Source organism: Euprymna scolopes, chromosome 16, assembly GCF_053919585.1.
Source record: "Euprymna scolopes isolate OS-2025 chromosome 16, ASM5391958v1, whole genome shotgun sequence".
NCBI classification, from domain to species: Eukaryota; Metazoa; Mollusca; class Cephalopoda; order Sepiida; family Sepiolidae; genus Euprymna; species Euprymna scolopes.
Genome location: NC_136497.1, coordinates 95,700,173 through 95,718,369, shown reverse-complemented (window position 1 = coordinate 95,718,369; position 18,197 = coordinate 95,700,173). Strand labels below are relative to the sequence as shown.

The 18,197-nt window shown below is 31.4% G+C and overlaps 1 protein-coding gene across 5 annotated transcripts in view; it reads left to right on the top strand.

Moving 5' to 3' along the window:
* The window catches only part of LOC145296022 (guanine nucleotide exchange factor subunit RIC1-like), a 317,949-nt gene that overhangs the window by 173,496 nt on the left and 126,256 nt on the right, over positions 1–18,197 (top strand). For all 5 annotated transcript variants that reach the window (XM_080142059.1, XM_080142062.1, XM_080142061.1 and 2 more), the window contains exons 15-19: positions 1,991–2,156; positions 7,591–7,698; positions 10,950–11,077; positions 12,589–12,720; positions 17,971–18,067. In XM_080142059.1, coding sequence (XP_079998185.1) covers positions 1,991–2,156; positions 7,591–7,698; positions 10,950–11,077; positions 12,589–12,720; positions 17,971–18,067 — 631 coding nt within the window. The remainder of the gene's footprint in view (positions 1–1,990; positions 2,157–7,590; positions 7,699–10,949; positions 11,078–12,588; positions 12,721–17,970; positions 18,068–18,197) is intronic.

The window sequence follows — 18,197 nt, the reverse complement described above, 5'->3', positions numbered from 1 at the left end:
CAAAGTGCACTTTTATAAATTTTACAAAGTAAGGTATAAAAATTTAATTTAAATTGAATAAAAAATTACCTTGGATTTATTTTATGTAATGTACATTTTGTTGCAATTTAAAAAGATTATCTTTCATCTAGCAATTAATGATATAGATATAAAATTTTCAAGATTTTCCAGAAGATATCTCACTGCTGATGCAATTCTCTATCTATATAAAAACCAAGTATGTCCAAGGATAGAGTATTGCTGCCACATCTGGGCAGGAGTTGCTAAAAACAGCCTATCCTGCCTTGACAGAGTACAAAATAGATTTCGTGGCTTAGTGGGGGATGCCCTTTTCTCTTCCCTGCAAACTCTCTCCCACAGAAGAGATGCTGCAAGCCTGTCTTTGTTTTATCGTTATTTCCATGGCAAGTGCTCGTCTGAGCTCCAATCTCTGGTCCCCCCTCGCCAATCTTTCGCGAAAAACACCCGTCTAACTGAAACCACTGTCAATAATTTTCTCCATTCTTTATCTGTGCCTAAATCAAAATGTAGATTCCATGAACAAAGCTTCTTTCTTAGAAGTGCACGCCTGTGGAACTCTCATCCGTTTGCCTGTTTCCCACCTGGCTACAACTTGGATGTCTTCAAGTCCAACATAAACAAATTCCTGATAACCGCCCCCCTCTAAAGTAAGATACTTTATCAAATCTCCATTACTAACGATTACTATGATATTATCCCATTGATTACTGTACATGCAATAACCCTTATCTCCGAGTGGCTTCCGGGCCTTGATAAGTGGTGACTTCCATGTAAAAAATAAAAAAAAATTTTTTTTTTTTTTTTTAAATATACAAGGCTAAAAACAGAAAAAAAATCTCAGAAGTTCAAATTATTTCTTTGCTCTCAAGATGGCAGAGCAAGATACTCGGTCCTCGTTTCCTTTATAAAATTTTTATTTTTTATTTTTTTTTGTTAAAAATTTGATATTTTGTAATATAACATTTTCGTTTCACCTTGGATACATCATAAAGATTATTCTTTTTCATAGGATTCTAGAGATTTTGGACCATTCTTTCAGTTGTTAAACATAGCAAAATATTTGCATGAAAGAGGTTGAACAAAAAAAGAAGCCATAAAATATAACATTTCTAATGAACAGAAATGTTGTACCAATATTATCCAATATATATTTCTGAATGTTTGAGATGAGGGATGATTATTTGGATTTTTCGGCCTTCTGTTCTCATCTTTATTATTTTCATGTTTCAGTTCATGAAACCTCCAACCTTTTTCAGGTGTATTTTCTGTAATCTTTTTGTTGTACTCGGGAATCTGCACAGAAGTTTGAAAAGAACCCTTTATGTAATCCTCAAGGGTAGCATGCTCTCATTCCGTCAGCCATCACTGGGTAGAAGTCCTAAGTAACTCGCAGTTGTATTTTGAGTATCGTCTGCAAGAACCTGTGGCATAGTGGATAATGTTATTTGCAAAGATCTCTAGTGTAGTGGATAAAGTACTTGGTATAATTCAATTGTAAGTTACACTCTTCTAGAAGTTGAAGATTCAATCCTCAGTGCCAAAACTATCATTTATCACATTAATTATTCATAAATCAGTTTTTATTTAACTAAGTAATTATATGTTAGTTATTTACCTCCTTTCCAAGAGGTGAGACACAAGAGCAAGTGTGAGTTTTGTGGAAAGTTTCTGTAGAACGAACTGGATTCTAACTTGGCTCACCCAGGTGTGACCTTCTATTTTAAAATATAAAATATTTTGAGTATTTTTCAATTATTAATGAAAAAAATTACAAACAATGTTATCAACTAATTATGAACTATTCCAAAATTGGTTTAATGTTAATTATGTTGAATTAAAATTATATATTTACCTATGGTGGACTTTGTATAATGATATAATCGATTGAATTCTATTTTTCTTTTATTTCTTTAAGATGTTAAAATATTTATCATTATTAATTTATCTTGAATGATTTTACTTATTTCAGATTCGATGTTACCCAAGAGCCAGTAAACTTGATAATATGTTTGCATGTGTCACCAAAGTGCCATCCCATGTTCTACTTCTTAATACATTCAGAGACATTTTGATAGTCTTCTGTACAGATTTTCATATCATTATGTACAAATTGGAACGTAAGAGTACGAATCCTTGTAAGTTAATAGCCATTTACAAAATCTCTTGTCTTAATTTCAATTTTTGTTTTCATAATCATCCTTGCATGAAACTATAGCAGAAAATCATCCAATGTAAATATTTATATTTTAATGTATAATGCATGTAACAGGTTCCACTGCTTTAATTTGAAAATATGGATATTAAGAATTTAAAAAAAAAATTTTTTTAACAAGCAATTTTAGTAAATATTTAGAATTACTAGTTAAAAAAAAAAAACTAGTTTAAAGCCAAATATGTTGACCAAATCTTCATGATATACACTTAAGTATGAAAGAAACTTAATTTCATCAATTACCCCAAAATTGTAACGTGGCTGTTACACTTGTCACAGGAACAGACAAATAAAGCAAATATAAATACATAAATAAAAAACAAAGTCAACATTTTTTTTTTCTTTTTGAACAAAAGTTTTTTAAATGCCGTTTATTTTTGGCACCACCTAAAAAGATGTTTCTTGCTGCCACATGTCCATTTTAGCCTGGCACGCGTTTCTCCAGTTTCCCACCGCACACCGGCTATTTCTCGCTTTTGCTTCACACGTTTTTTCTCTTCAAACCCAACATCGTTTTCATTTCTCGTCTGTGACTTCACATGCCTATTTTTTCGTCATTGACTTTGTTTCTCCCCAAGCACGTGTTGCATTTTTTCTCCTTGTTTTTCCTTCCTCTTCTCGCGCACACTTAATTTGCATATGCACATTTTCCTGCTGCTGCTAATCCCTTCACATGCTGGCCATCCTTTGCTGCTGCTGCTATTTTCCATGCGCTCACATGCACTGTTACACTTCTAAAAAAACTTTATAAGAATTTAATTAAAGCTGCCTGAGGTAATAAGACAACCATTAAAGTTCACACAATAAAATATGAATAATAAAACCCAAATAGAAATGCCTTAGTATATAGTCTGTTTGATATTTCCATTTCATACTTGTTTTTTTGTAATTTCCTTTTCTTTATTTATTTCCTTTTTTTCACTTGTAAAAAAAAAAAAGGAATTCCAACATATTTTTCCAGATATTTAAAGGCAACATATGTTAAAAGGAAAAAAAACTCTGAACTGCTTATATAGCAAGAGTGTATATATGTATTTTTTATTTTTGTCACAAATTTCACTGAAGCAGAGTTGAAGTGTTTCAGCTTGGTTGTGTAAGAATACATGTTCAAATGTTAAAAAATATTTTACAAAGCCTGTCAAATCATTGCAATATCAATCAGAGTTTGCATAGTCTTCAATATTTGTTGGTCCTGAGTCTGTAAATTCTCCAAACCTAAATGGGATATTTTTATTTTAGTAATAATGTCAGTTTTTTTCTTAAGTCTTCATAACGCATATTAAAATGTTAATTATGTTTCAAGATACATTTATATATATATATATATATATATATATATATATATATATATAAATGTATTTATAAAAAAGTGAATCATAGCGGAAATTCAATCGACTAAAATAAGATGAAAAACGGGGTGAGGGAAAGGGAAAAAAAATGGGGAAGTTACATATAACAAATGTACAATTTAGTAAAATAAATAAGTTGATTAAAAACAAGAACGTGAAAATACACCCGAAGCCCAACAATCGCCCAACATGTTCCCCGCTTCATCAGAGACCATCAACCTACCACCAGAAAGTCTCAATTGATAGAATCGTCCATCGGCCAACACTTGGTCGATAAAAAGGAGTGCGGTCTTGCTTTCTCTCCGGAGTGTTTTTCTGTTTTGTACCAAGGACGTACAAAGTTCCACCTATCTGTCCTCGAAGGACTTGCCATCATTTCCAGCCCCCCTACTTTGTGCAAGCAGAGAAACTTCCGGCTTCAATTAGAATTATTTGGGTAGTCACAGTTTTTTTTTTAAACTCCTCTCCACTCTTGCCCCATTCCACTACCAAATATTCTTAAAAAAAAAAAAAAAAAAAAAAAAAAAAAAAAATTTTCAGACTTATACTCTTGAAAAGTTAGTCTGAACGAAAAGTGCTTTGGGTGTATTTTAACGTTCTTGTTTTTAATCGACTTATTTATTTTACTAAATTGTACATTTGTTGTATGTAACTTCCCCCATTTTTTTTCCTTTTCCTCACCCCGTTTTCCATCTTATTTTAGTCGATTGAATTTCCGCTATGGTTCACTTTTTTTTTATAATTATTCTAAAATTTTGCCAATCGAATAAAGATATATATATATTATTTATTCATTTTTTTATTTATTTATTTTTTTTTTCAGCTTTTTCTTATTCTTATATACATCAACCTTTGATTTCCTCTCAATATCCTACGAGTCATAGCATTTATATCTCTCTTTGCTCATTGATAGATTTTATGCCAACTGCTCAAATAGTTTTCTTTTGGTTAAAATCTCTTCTTTGAAATCTTTGACTGAATTAGTTATAACATTGTTCCTAGTCCTATGACTCCTTTTTCTTTTTATTGCTCAGTTACTTTTAACGAGATTATTTGAGAGAACACTATTTAATCTAAACCTTTGTTTAGTCCACGGACTCTTTTTGTCTCTTAACGACTCAGCCTCTGTTTAGTGAGATTATTCAAGACAATTTTGGCCTATTTTGTCTTTTAAGTACTCAGTCATTTTGGGCGAGATTATTGGAGACTATTACAGTTGACATCTGACCCAATGGGCCAGAGGCATTATCCGTGCCCCTGACTTAATCGGATATTAACATTAGACAACAATTATTGCATTTTCCCCTTTTCATGTCACCATAGAGTTTAACCTCATAATTAAGCATTGGCAGTTTCGTCTAATGTGAGCACTGTTTCTTCACTCACTAGTCTCTAATTTCCGCTATTCTCTAAGTTCTTTATTCGTAAACTGACCCAGCAAAATTCGGTTACAAACTTCCGATAACTAGGTTACGTGCATACCAAGGAAATTTGATCTGTTGTCCGAATTCTTACAATAACTTTCGGACTTTCTTCAGAAAACAATGCACTGCTATTTAATACTCTATCTCTATAACTGAGGACTGGGAGCACCCCAAATATCCAGTGAGCACCCATCCTTCTACCGCAGCGGCAATGCAAACTGCTGCACCCTATCATCGCAAAGAGCCTCAGCCACAAAGAATAATTTTCATTAATGTCAAGTATTCTACCTGATCGTCACGCAGTCTTGGTTTTATTTCAAAATTAAAACTACTTAACATTTTAATATTGCAGTGTTCTGTATTTCTCTGAATCCACGTAGCAAAATATCGACAAATAAAAGCAGTAGACACAGTGAAAAAAACTTGCAAATAAAACCAAAATTATTTATAAGTTGCTTAGCATTAAATTATTTATCATAGTATTATCTTAGCATAGCCCATGCTAATAATGAGCATGTCTTTATTTTTTCAGTTTCTTATTAAAAAAAAACGTTAAAAAAATACAATGTCTTCATATTATGTTTCACTCAAAATGTTTTCTTCCAAATTTCTCTCTAAAACAAAACAATTTTCTATGTTTAAGTATGAAGCAATATTACTTATGTTAATGCATAAATGACCCGTAAAACTAGAACATCCATTTTTTTAAAACTAAACAACATTGACTGTAAACCACAATCCTCACAAAACAAGAAAATATGACAGACAGGAACATAAGAAAATTTGAAAGTGAGCAGACAAGAAAAATGAAAAAAAAAAAAAAAAAAAAAGCGAACAAATGTACTCGCTGACTGACGTAAAAAATTTTAGTTTCCAAATTTTCCACTCTCAGACTTTTTTTTTTTGCGACTTCATTGTTCTGTGGTCATGTTGATTTTTCTTTTTTCTTCATATGGATCTTTTTATGATAAAAAGCAAGGTCACGGCATTCAAAATAAATATAAAGTTATGTTTCAAATGGACAAACAACGCAAATAAAATATCAGTTGGCATTTTTTCTTTTTGAACCAAAGGTTTTATTACCGTTATTTTTAACACCATTTCTAAAAAGTTTCTTGCTGCCCCATGTCCATTTTAGCTTGGAACGCGTTCTTTTTCCTACCGTAGGCCAGCTGCAGCCAACCATTTCTCGCCTTCACTTCATTTTTTTCTGATGCTGACTTTGTTTTTCCTCCTCATGCCGGCATTAGCTAGTCATTTCTTTTAGAGGTTCATATTAAAGAAGAAAATGAAAACCTTAAACTTTAAAACTGAAGATCACATGATCTAATATAAAATATATTAAAAATAAAACTTGTACGTGTTCAGTTAAAGGGTTAATAAAATGATCTATTTTTAACATTAATTCCATATTGCCTGTTCTAGGAGTGATGAAAGCCCCAAATGTGTTAATTCATGCAAGGGATAGGTTAGTAGCTCATTAACAGGTAAACTGTTCTGAAGATCACATAATCTAATATAACTGGATTAATATAAATAAGAGGTGTTTAAAAAGTAATACCTCCTATTTTTTATTTCGCTTGAATGGATCAGAGATATTACAAATTGCATTGTTATGATGATTGACTTTATGCATTTATGACCTGAAAGTTTCATTTTTGTTGCAGATATTGATGGTGTGAAACTCAAATAAAGCAATCCCCGTCATGGACGTGCATCAGAAGCAGAGATGCATCATTGAATTTCTATAAAAAATGCATTGAGAATGGTCGTGACTATGTAGGAAAAAAAATTTCTGAAGCACAAAATATTGCTTGTTTAATAGTATCACTCCAGTCTTCGTAGCTCTTCAACTTTTTGAGTTTAAAAAAATATGAAGCTTTACTGTTGGAATGACCTTTATATATTTAAGTGAAGGGTGAGGGAGTTAACATGTCTAGAGTAAATTTGATGATTTTTTTTAACAGTATACCAATATGTTTTAATATATTGTTGTATGTAATTTTTAAAGGGTATTTAAAAGTGGTTCCAGAAAGAATAGTGTGTACATGTGTCTTATGCTGTACATGTTTCTGAAAAAACTTTCTATTCAACTTTTAAAGATAGTCCTTTGAAAAGCCATTTCAGACAGCAAATATAGAACCACAAGTGTTCATATGCATAATTTGTTTAGTAACTCTCACTGTAAATGTAAAATAAAAAAACAATTCTGTCTACTCTATTACTAACTCTTACTATTAACATGTGAAATGAGATGCAATAATGATCTATTTTTTATATTTGATGTTAAAAAGAAATAATGGAAGCCATACTGACATCTTTTTTTTATATGTAGGTTACCCATTCAATATTTTGGTCTCTTTAAAAATTTGCAAATGTTGCAGAAAATATATTTTAAATTGACATTACTTATTTTAATTTAGAAAAATTACATTTTATATGGTTTTGATGACATAATGTTATTTTACAGTATTTTGAGAGTAAACTTAAGATTTTATAAGCTCATACTAATGTATTCCTGTTTATTTCATTATGATTACAAATATATATATATATATATGTATGTATTTTTTTTTTTTTTTAGATCCCACCTTGACCATGACCAAAGTCCATGAAAATTCTTTACAGAACTTTGTTCCTCATCCATTATTTGTCACCGGCATTACGCTTACTTCCCTTAGAGCTGAATCAGGTAAGACAATTTTACAAGAATTATTTCCCCTGATAATTATTTTAATGTTTTGTATAATTCTTAGCGAGACCATACTTAGATTATTTTGTTAAAAAAATTATCCAAGATGCATCTGTACAGGAATTTATTATAAATGTTGCATTGCTTCAAATAAATAAAATCAATAGGTTAAAAAAAAGTATATTAAAAGAAACAAGTGAAAAAATGAAAAATATTTAATTTTTGGTAGATAACTTAATCTCTTGACTAAGAATGATTTGTATTGTATACAGGATTTTGGAGCCTGACTCCTAAGAATGCTAGAATCTAGAGTTGAATTTTTTAATCTCTGAAGAATTAAATCTGAATACTGAATGGCTTAAAAATAAGTAGTCAGGAGCTAGATCTTTTGGTATCCTAGAAATTAGTCCAGCCATATACCTTCTGACTCGGCAGTTACATCATCTCATTTGTGGCTTGTCATAAGATTTTTTCCAGAATGTTTTTTCACTTATGTGGAGTTCATTTAATCAATTTGTTTACAATTTTGTCTAAATATGTTTTGCATTTTTTAAATGAGATGTTCCACTTTATCATATTAGAAAGTTGTCTTTCTGATCATGGAGTGATACTCGACCTTGTTAATCCCTCTACTAAGCCACAGTGATTAGACTTATGAGGTCCATAATTCACTATCACTTTTTAGCCTAAATTTATCTTGTGAGATTTTAAAAGTTGAATGTAAATAACATTTACGCTAACATGTCAAATTTTTATTCTGACTGGCCAAGTTTTATTTGTTATTGTACTATATTATTGGCACTATAATATTTTTTTTTTTTTTTTTTTTTTTACATCTTATTTTAAAAACATATGAAGTCACACCTAGATAACTGGTAATATACAAACGTTTTTTCATTATGGCTGAAAAATCAATTACCAAGGGGAATACTTTTTTTGAAATTAAATATATGTTAAAAAAATTGTCTCCCTTACAACTCATCATATTCGGTTTAATGTCCATTTTACATACTTGTATGTGTTGGATAATTTAAAAAAATTGACTTCCAAACTTCAGGCCTTTATTCCGCTTTCACTCAGGCTCATTTTATCACTTCATCCCATGTTTTTCTTGGTCGCTCTGTGAACTGAACCTGTTGCCTCAAATGTTATACATCCACTAACCTAAGAACTCTCATCCATTCAACATGATCATAACATCAAAGTTTCCTAAAATGCTATTTCTTTTTCTAAATGTGCAAGTAAATAAAATTCATGACATTATTATATTTTATGTGTTAATTTTTTAAAACTAAATTGAAAAAAATGAATGAAGGCCTAACACTAATTACTTTTGTATGATTGTTCACATTAAAATTACTTGTTATATCCGAGATTATTTTCATACACTTAACAAATTCATCTGAGTGGAAATATTGGTAATTGCTTTTATTCTTATTTGTAATTTATTCTGGTTTTGTATTAAGTTTTGAAGTAAATAATGTCCTTGAAGTAATTGCATAGAAATAGTTATTTTGAGCGCTCTTAGGTCAAATCAGATTGTATAAGTCGGAATCTCTCAGCAATAAATACAGAGATAATGTAATATATTTATGCAGATGCCATCTAATACAATACACTAAGCTGTTTCAGACACCCTCTAACACAAACTATAGCAATTTGTCAGATTTGTATTTTTCAAATCTGACATTCATGCCGAGCCTTAAGTCTTTTAATCCAAAACATTACCCATGCATAATCAACATCAACTATCACAAACTCACACAGTTGGCATCAAACAATAGCAATGAATATAAATGTTCAAAGGATCAAACTCTAAAGACTATTTTATGACTAGTCAATCAAACTAATAAAAAAATAAGTACAAATAATCCTTCATTTCATACCAGTAAGAAAAATCTGTCAAGTCCCAATATAAAGGGTGTTTTGGATAAATTTGACACTTTTAAAAGGAAAGAAGGAAAATATCTTGGCTATTGATTTATGTATTTTACAAATTAGAAGTGCATCTCTTAGATGGTCTTCCATTGGATGTTCACACACACAAGCTGCCCTAACTCTCTATTTTGGTCTTTTAGCACAATCTGAATGTATAGATTCCAGTTTCTTTTGAGATACACTTGAACACCAGCTTGTCTTCCAGGTGGTACAATTAATCTTTTTCTAACTATGTGCCACACATAATAATTCATAGGGTTGCAATAAGGCGAATTGATAGGTTGGAACAAATATTCAGATTAGTGAAATTGTGGAAGTTCTCTGATAGCAACTTATGAGTTTTCCCAGAGGTATGACACTGAACCGAGTTCTGCTGCCAGACACATGGTATCCTGAAGCGATCCTCTCAACCTAGTGTTTGGCAACTCAATATAGTCACTTGAATTGAGTCGGAGCCCCCCCCCCTTTTTTTTTTTTTTTTTTTTAGGTTTGGGATGGCATGACATGATCCTCACTAGAGTTCTACCCAAAGACCATCACATTTTGACAGAATTTGGTGTTCATCATTTGCAGACTGTATTTTAGCCATCTGCTGTTCTGAACATTGTGCAACTGGTATTGGCAAAAGTTTTTCTTGGTTAAAAAGAACTAGAACGCTCCAGCTTATGATGTTTGAGCTTGAAGTTTCTTTGCTTGTGTGAACTTGTGATTTTTTTTTTTTGGTGTTTATATACAGTTGACATAATTTTTGATACCTTGAAAACACAAAAGTAAAAAGAAGCTTGTACAATTTTAACTTTTTGGCACATTAAAGACGTGCAAAAGTTATAGTCCATTGGGTTAGAATAAGTGCTTCCAACCAAATTGATTATAGAATATGGTTAAATTTGTATTAATTTTTACATTAAATACTAATCCATAATAATCCTTAACAGTACATGGAATTGATACCATAATACTTAGTTTGTTGCTGCACCTTATCATTACAAATGTCCATACAGAATTTCAGCCAGATTTCTGAAAAAAAGTGGAACAGACAAAGAAATATAATTTGGATAGACAGTTGTCCAAGAAGAGATAATGGAGTTATGTTTGTTGGTCTGTTTTGAATTTGGGCAAATTTTAATTTAAAAATTTGAACCAGATAAACAACATAATTATATAAGTTGGCAATTTAGTACATATGCGTTTAACAATGTTTATTTAAATTTTTATTAAGATTAGCCAATCCTTTTTGTGGGTTTCAAAGGTTAATTTTTTTACATTTTTTTTTTCCTTCTGCTAATCAGTATTTTTCATTTCTTATATTCCAGTTGCTCGGATACAAAAGCCAACAAAAGATGTAGAAAGTATATTAGTTAATGTTTCTGGCAAATTGTTGATGTTTCAACCTGAAAAATCAAGTACGCACATAAAGGAAGACAACCACAAATATAATTTGGTATAGTATCACATTCTTTATTCTTGTTTTTCTTTTCAGATTGCAATTTGCATCTATCATTCTTTTTACTTGATATTACTTCGTTTTATATATTTACATCAAGTGCACACACATGCTTTCATATATTAATGAAGAGGATTTCAATACCTACTAGGTGCTATCTTAAAATGTCTTAGGTCTTTGTACAGGGGTTTGTTAGGACAACCTGCCATGAGGATATCCCCCCCCCCCTTACAAATATTCAAAATAATAATTGAAGTCCAAATAAGATCCTTGGTAAGACTAACCTACATTGGTTTATACAAGTTATGGTGCACCTTCTCCAAGTGATGTTGCCCCTAGTAACAGCTGGATATTTTGCCAAGATTAATTAATTCTTGTTCTGGAATCCTGTAAAATAAAGAGATTGCCTTCGAGACAAGATCAAAGTGTAGTATCTGTTCTTCAGATGCTGCACTTCAATTTCTTGTTCTGTCAGTGGAAGAGAAATCCTTCACAATTGAGACAATTTTTATTTTTGTTCCTTTTCTCCACGTTAAAAAAAACGACCCTGGTGTCTAACTCTGTCCCGTGGGGAGGCATTGTAAATAGGGACCTGACATTGCCAGGGATTGAATGATGATCAATAAATGTTTCATACTCCCATATTTTTATTGTCATCGAAATTGATGAAATAGCCCATTTTTCAACCAAATCGATAGGTTAGCTGCTCTAATTTATAGTTATTAACTTTTTATATAGGAGTTCTATAGATTTAAGGGGTTTTATGTAGGTTGCTAATAAGGTGTGACTTGTTATGCATACAATTATTCAGTTTCATTAAAAAAATTTTTTTTTTTTTATTAAAAATGTTTCTCTGTCACTAAATGTGATTATCTCAAGCTTTTCATTTGGTCAGAAAGAACATGGTATGTTTAGTGATCTACACTTGCTAGTAATTCTAATGATATTCCATTTAACTATTGGTAATATATTGTTTGTGGTTATGTCTCAGTGGTATTGGGAAAGTGAGATTTTATTTTTATAATTACTATTATTAAAGGAGCATTTATAGTTATTTAATCTTTCTTGAAAGGCATAATTAGCGATGCCTATGTAGAATTTTGGGTTTTAGGTTGGATTTTCTCTTGTAATAATTATTTAGTAAATTATAGAGGTTGATAAACATTTCTGCTATAGTGGACAGTTTTTTTTATTAATACAGTTACAGTTATTTATCTCCTTGGCTTTATTGCTAGAATTGGATTTAGTATCATTTAATATTTTATGTTGTTTATTTTTCTAAATTGTCATTACAACTGCAGCTTAATTTAAAGGTAGTTTTAATAATTTTATGGAAAATGTTAGAAGGGAAATGAAGGTTAATTAAGTTTAAGAATTTTTTATGAAGAATCAATATTCATATTACAAAACAAAATATGTTAAGTAAATGTTGCCTTCATTATTGACTGCAAGTAGACACTATTTAATAAAGCTGAACAAACATTTGTATTATTTGTTCTATTTTTCAGGATGGCCCATTTTGTTCTCCATCTGTTGTGGCAAGCTCAGTGGAAAATCTCTGGACAACATCAAAAGCAAATTTAGGCAAGACACAGTTAATGGAAGCTCTTTGGCTTGGTTGTGGGGCCCAAGGAATGAAGGTATGTACAAAGTGATGTAATCCTTATTATTTGTAAAGGATTTTATTCACATGAATTTAACAAAATAAATTGAAAACATTTATCTAGGATTGTTTGTTTTAAATCATTTTCACTTTTCATCATTGTGCCAGCTATTATTGTTTGTCATATCTGCATTTTAATAAATACACTTTCAGCTTTGTTGTTTCTTTCTACATCTTCATACCCACATACCCAGTTTTCTACTGTATCATTGATCACATATCCTCTAATAATCTCTGTTTTTGGATAACATTTATAGACATACATCAGCTTTTGCACATTATTATAGACAACAAATATTTCGTATTTCAACAACACACATAAAACTCTGATCTATACATGTGCTCCAGCCTTTTGAGTCTTAGTCTCATGTATGGATAGATTCAAGTGACTAGTATAAAACAGCTGCCAATCCCACATATTTTTCACAAGATATGTAGATGCTATTCTTAGGTCCTCTTATGAAGAAACCATCAAAATTTATTATGCATTCAACAATAACCCTTAATATAGATCTCATTATTGAATACACAATGCTTCTGGTCCCGTATAAGTTCTTGACTGAAACTTCAAGATCAGGAAGGTTACAGTGACTAAGTGGTTAACAACATCAATTGTCAACTTAGATGTGCCAAGTTTGAATCCAGTTCATTAGACAGAAATGCTTTCATTTAAGGATGGTGGCAACCTTCATGTGCTTCCTCCCATAAATACTGAATATCTTTCTAAAAAGAATTCTAACTAGAAAGATATCAGGAGAAACAAATGCCAACAATAATGTGATTCATACAAAATGAATGAATGATACTCATCACATCATCTACTCAACATCACTAAAAAGGGAATTGTGCAAACCAAATTCTATAGGAAACTAACCACTAATAAACTATTTAAACACTAAATTTGTTTAGGTATTCGTTTAATTAAGGGGAGACCACCTATGTTTCCAACAATATAGTTACGCCCCGTTATTTCATTACTACAAAAATTTGTCAATTACTAATTTTAAAATGTTAAAGAAAAATTTAAGTATACAATAAATGACAACTAAATTAATTAAAAAGATGAAAATATAAAATAAATATATTAAAATTACAAGAGTACTGTGCCTTTATGCATAAATTTATAAAATAAAACTAATACTCTATGAATTTGAAAAATGCTACAAATCAAACTAAATTAGTCTTAAATATATTAATAGAAAAAAAACTTATGACTTTATGAGAGAATGATAAAAAACCCAAATAAATAAGATAAAACAAATTAATAAATAAAATATTTCAATATCAGTTTCCTGCTGAATGAAATCTTTACGGTGAACTAAACGTAAAAATATAATGGCCATCTTGGAATATTTCTTTGAAAGCAAAAAGAATGTTTGTTGTTTGAGATTTTGCCTGAAATATATATAAAAAAATCATTTTTCATTCTATTAACACTAAGTGCAAAGTTTTGAAGAAAAATATATATACTATCAACAACTATTTTTGTTAATTTCTTCTTTGACCGTTCAGTTTTTTTCTGCATTGCAAGGAGCTTTATTTAAATATCTATATATACTTATAAAATAAATGCGTTAAGCAAACCACTATACTCTTTTATCTCTCTCATATATATATTGTTATGTAATCATAGGATGGGGTAAAGTTTTAACTGAACATTTAAAAGTCGAGCACATATTTTCTGTATTTATCATTGTTTTGTTTTATTTTGTTTTTTATCTGTCAGCAAAGAAGTTTGCATCAGGGAGAGTAACGAGGTCTAAAAAGGAAGAGGGAGTAACGAGATATAGAGAGAAAAAGTTACGGTATATAGGGAGGAGGAAGAGAGAGAGGATGAACTAGCGTGGGAGAACTGGGCTTGTTAAACCCAAGTAAAATGAACACTGTCCCTTCCCCCTTACCAAGACAAATAATGCATACACCTGTGATGAAGCCCCCCCCCCTTTAGACATGTGCCGTAAAACCGGAAGAGGATTTCTGTTTTTGTTCTTTTTGTTTTTTGAGCAGACTGGCAGCGAAGTCATACAGTGCTGGCAAAAAGAAAATCCGCACTTGTAATTTTTTTCAAAAACTGTAAATTTAAGCTAAATTTAATGTAACTGTTTAAACAAACTATACCTCATTTGATTCGTCTTTTATTCCTCTATAATTTTACTCGTTCATATTTGACTTTTAATTGAAATATTCTAGTGTTCACGTCCATTTAAAAAAATAACTTCAAATTGAGAAGGCAAAAAGAAAGCCCGCAGCAACAAATTCACTTAAAACCAGCTTAAATTATTGCCCCTAAATCAGTTTAAAATATCCACTAAAAGGCAGCAAAGCATCTCTAATCGTAATTGCTGTTGTTCCAGGTTATACAACGTAACATTTAGTCCATATGCCACGACTTTCTCTTAGTGATCGTCAGAAGCTCATTAATCTCCACCTTTCTGGTTTATCCAATCGAGAAATCAGTGGCAAATTGAAATGTGATGAGAAAACGGCACAAAAGACCGGCAGTGTTTGTGATGCCCTTAAATCTAGTCCTACTAGACTTACTTCTAGGAGGGAAGGCAATGCTATCAAGATCCGCAGCCTAAGAAACAGATTTGAAACAGCTCCCCAAATCCAACAACAGTGCAATCATGTTAACAAATGCTCTCTTTCTATTGTCAAAAACAGATTAAAGGAATTTAATTTGCGAGGATATGTTGCAAGACGCAAGCTAATGATTTCTGTAAAGAACAAAAAGCGCCGTCTGGACTTCGTCAGATGCAGTGAAGATAATGACTCTTCAAATTGGTCAAAAGTGCTTTTTAGCAACAAAAGCAAGTTCAATAGGCTAGGCAGAGATGGTAGGCAGTATGTCCGTCGGTGGGAAGATGAAGAATTTAATCCTAGGTGCTGAGTTTTAATGCTGCAAGGTGGTGGAGGTTCAGTTTTGGTGTGGGCATTATTAGTACCGATGGTCCAGGGCCTATAGTTTGCTTGCAAGGTTGAATTAATTCGACCAAGTACATTAATATGTTGACTGAACATTTTCTACCCTACTTTGGTCAGAATTTGGATGATAATCCCATCTTCATGAAGGATAATGCTTACATTCACACAGCTGACAATGTGAAGAGGTTCCTGGAAGAGCATGATATTCCTCCTGTGTTTGCATTAGCCTGCACAATCTCCAGACCTCAATCCTATCGAAAACGTATGGCATTACATCAAACAACAGCTATGATAAAATTTCAAATTTGGAAGAACTATGGGCAAAAATTAAAGAAAAGTGGAATGCCCTTTCCCTGGAGTCTTGCTGCAGTCTAATTCAAGGAATTCCTAACAGATTGCAGGCTGTCAAATTGCATAAGGGCTATGCTACTAAATATTAACTAGTTCATTGTGTTCCTGTTGTATTTGTGTGGCATTAATGTCCTAAAATTACATTTAAATAACAATTTTCCATTAGACAGACTTTTTTTGCCTTCATAATTTGAAGTTATTTTTTTAAATTGACATGAACACTAGAATATTTCAATTAAAAGTCAAATATGAACAGATAAAACTATAGAAGAATAAAAGTTAAATTTGCATTTTTTTAAGAAAACTACAAGTGCAGACTTTCTTTTTGCTGCCTGTGTATGTACAACGTGTCAATACCATCAGCGACAGAATAAGTACACGAGAACCAGGTCAGACGTAAAATGCGCTGCTCCCACCAGCGACAAAATAACTTAATGAAAACCTGAACAAAACTTATTGATGGTATAACACATACCTACCTGAAGGTTTATGGTGAAGAAGAATTAAAAAAAGAAAAAATAAATGGTAAAAGAGACAAAATATGCAGGAGGGATACTTAAAAATGCTAACCCAATCACGGTCGCTAAAAAAACAGATGTCAGCAAATTGTAAGCTACTCCTTTTGCCATTTTTCTCTCTCTCTCTACTCTCTTTATGCTGACCAGTGACTCTCTAATGTGACAAACATTTCATTTATTTTGTGTTTAATAGAGATGATATTCCGTGCTTGACTCAATTAGGACAGAATTCCTATTCATCGATTCCTTTGTTTTGCTTTATGTTCCCCTTTTTATTTTCTTGACATCTCTATTTTTTTTTTTTCCCCCAGCTAGTATAAGTTTTATCTTTAATAAGTTTCAAAAATTTAATTTTCCACTGCCATGTGTAATCCACTGTTGTCCTGAGAAGAGATATCCCATTCCTTTTTTAATTTTCTTTTTTTTTTTTTACGTTATGTCTATTGGTCTCCTGCCATTTTCAGTGGATACTGGCACATAACAATATATAACATTTTTTACAATTTAAATCATTTGCCAATCATATTCCAAATAAAGAGTTAATACGATAGTATTTAAGTAAGTTTACAGCTATTTCCAGAGAATATTTATTTTTATCTCTATAAATAACAAATTTATGAGCAACAGTGTCCTTTTTCAGAACAGGATTTTGGGAAAAGTATATTTATTCAGAAAAAACAAACAAAAAAAAAACAATCTTTTAGAAAGCATTCTCGAAACCAAAAATAAAAACTTTAAACATAATTCAATGTCAAATATCTCCGTGAAATATGAGCCTATATACAGAGTCCATATTGTGTAGTACTGGAATTTGATGAAATAATTTGTATTTTTTTTTTTTAATTTTCTTTCTTTGAAGATTGTAATGCTGGGTATGGGGCAGCTAAAACAGCTGCCAACATTCCTCTGCATTTTATTGAAACCAAGCGAGAGCTCTTTTTAGTGTCCTCACTGTTCCCTTAAGTGCAATTTTCTGGTTCTCGTTTACACTTGGTCCCCCAGGAATATTAGTTAAGTAGGACTTCAGGTTCTTCTTCATAAGCCCTGTGACACCTATAATAATATGATAGCCCCCAAGATTCCAGTTTCTTTTCATATCATGCATGAGACCTTGATATTTGGTCTGTTTCTCCCTTTCACCTCTGTTCAGACCTTCATCATTAGAGACAATCACTTCAATCAAGGTTGCCACTCTTTCTGACTTATTCCGTATAACTATATCAAGTTTGACGGCAGGCTGTCAATCTTGACTTATATTCAGAATCTTTACATTTATGACAAGGGAGGCTATTATAACTTACTGAGATGTAAATGAAGGGAGATTATCTAGATTTTAAAAAAATATATTCTCTTATATATATATGATAACCGAGCACATATTTTCTTACAAAGTTTTATGATGGTTTTTCCTTTTCTCTTTTCTGCCACAACAGGTTTGGTTACCTTTGTTCCCAAGAGATGAAGGCAAAACTCATAATTTCATGTCCAAGAGAATAATGTTACCATTTAAAGTAGACATTTATCCTTTGGGTAAGTATATAACTTTTTTCTTTTTTTTTTTTGTAAGCCTTTACTTTGATTTGTTTTTTCTTAGGTTATGTATGTTTGTGAAAAATTGCCTTTCTGGCATTTTGAAATTCCAAAAATAGGTTGACTATTT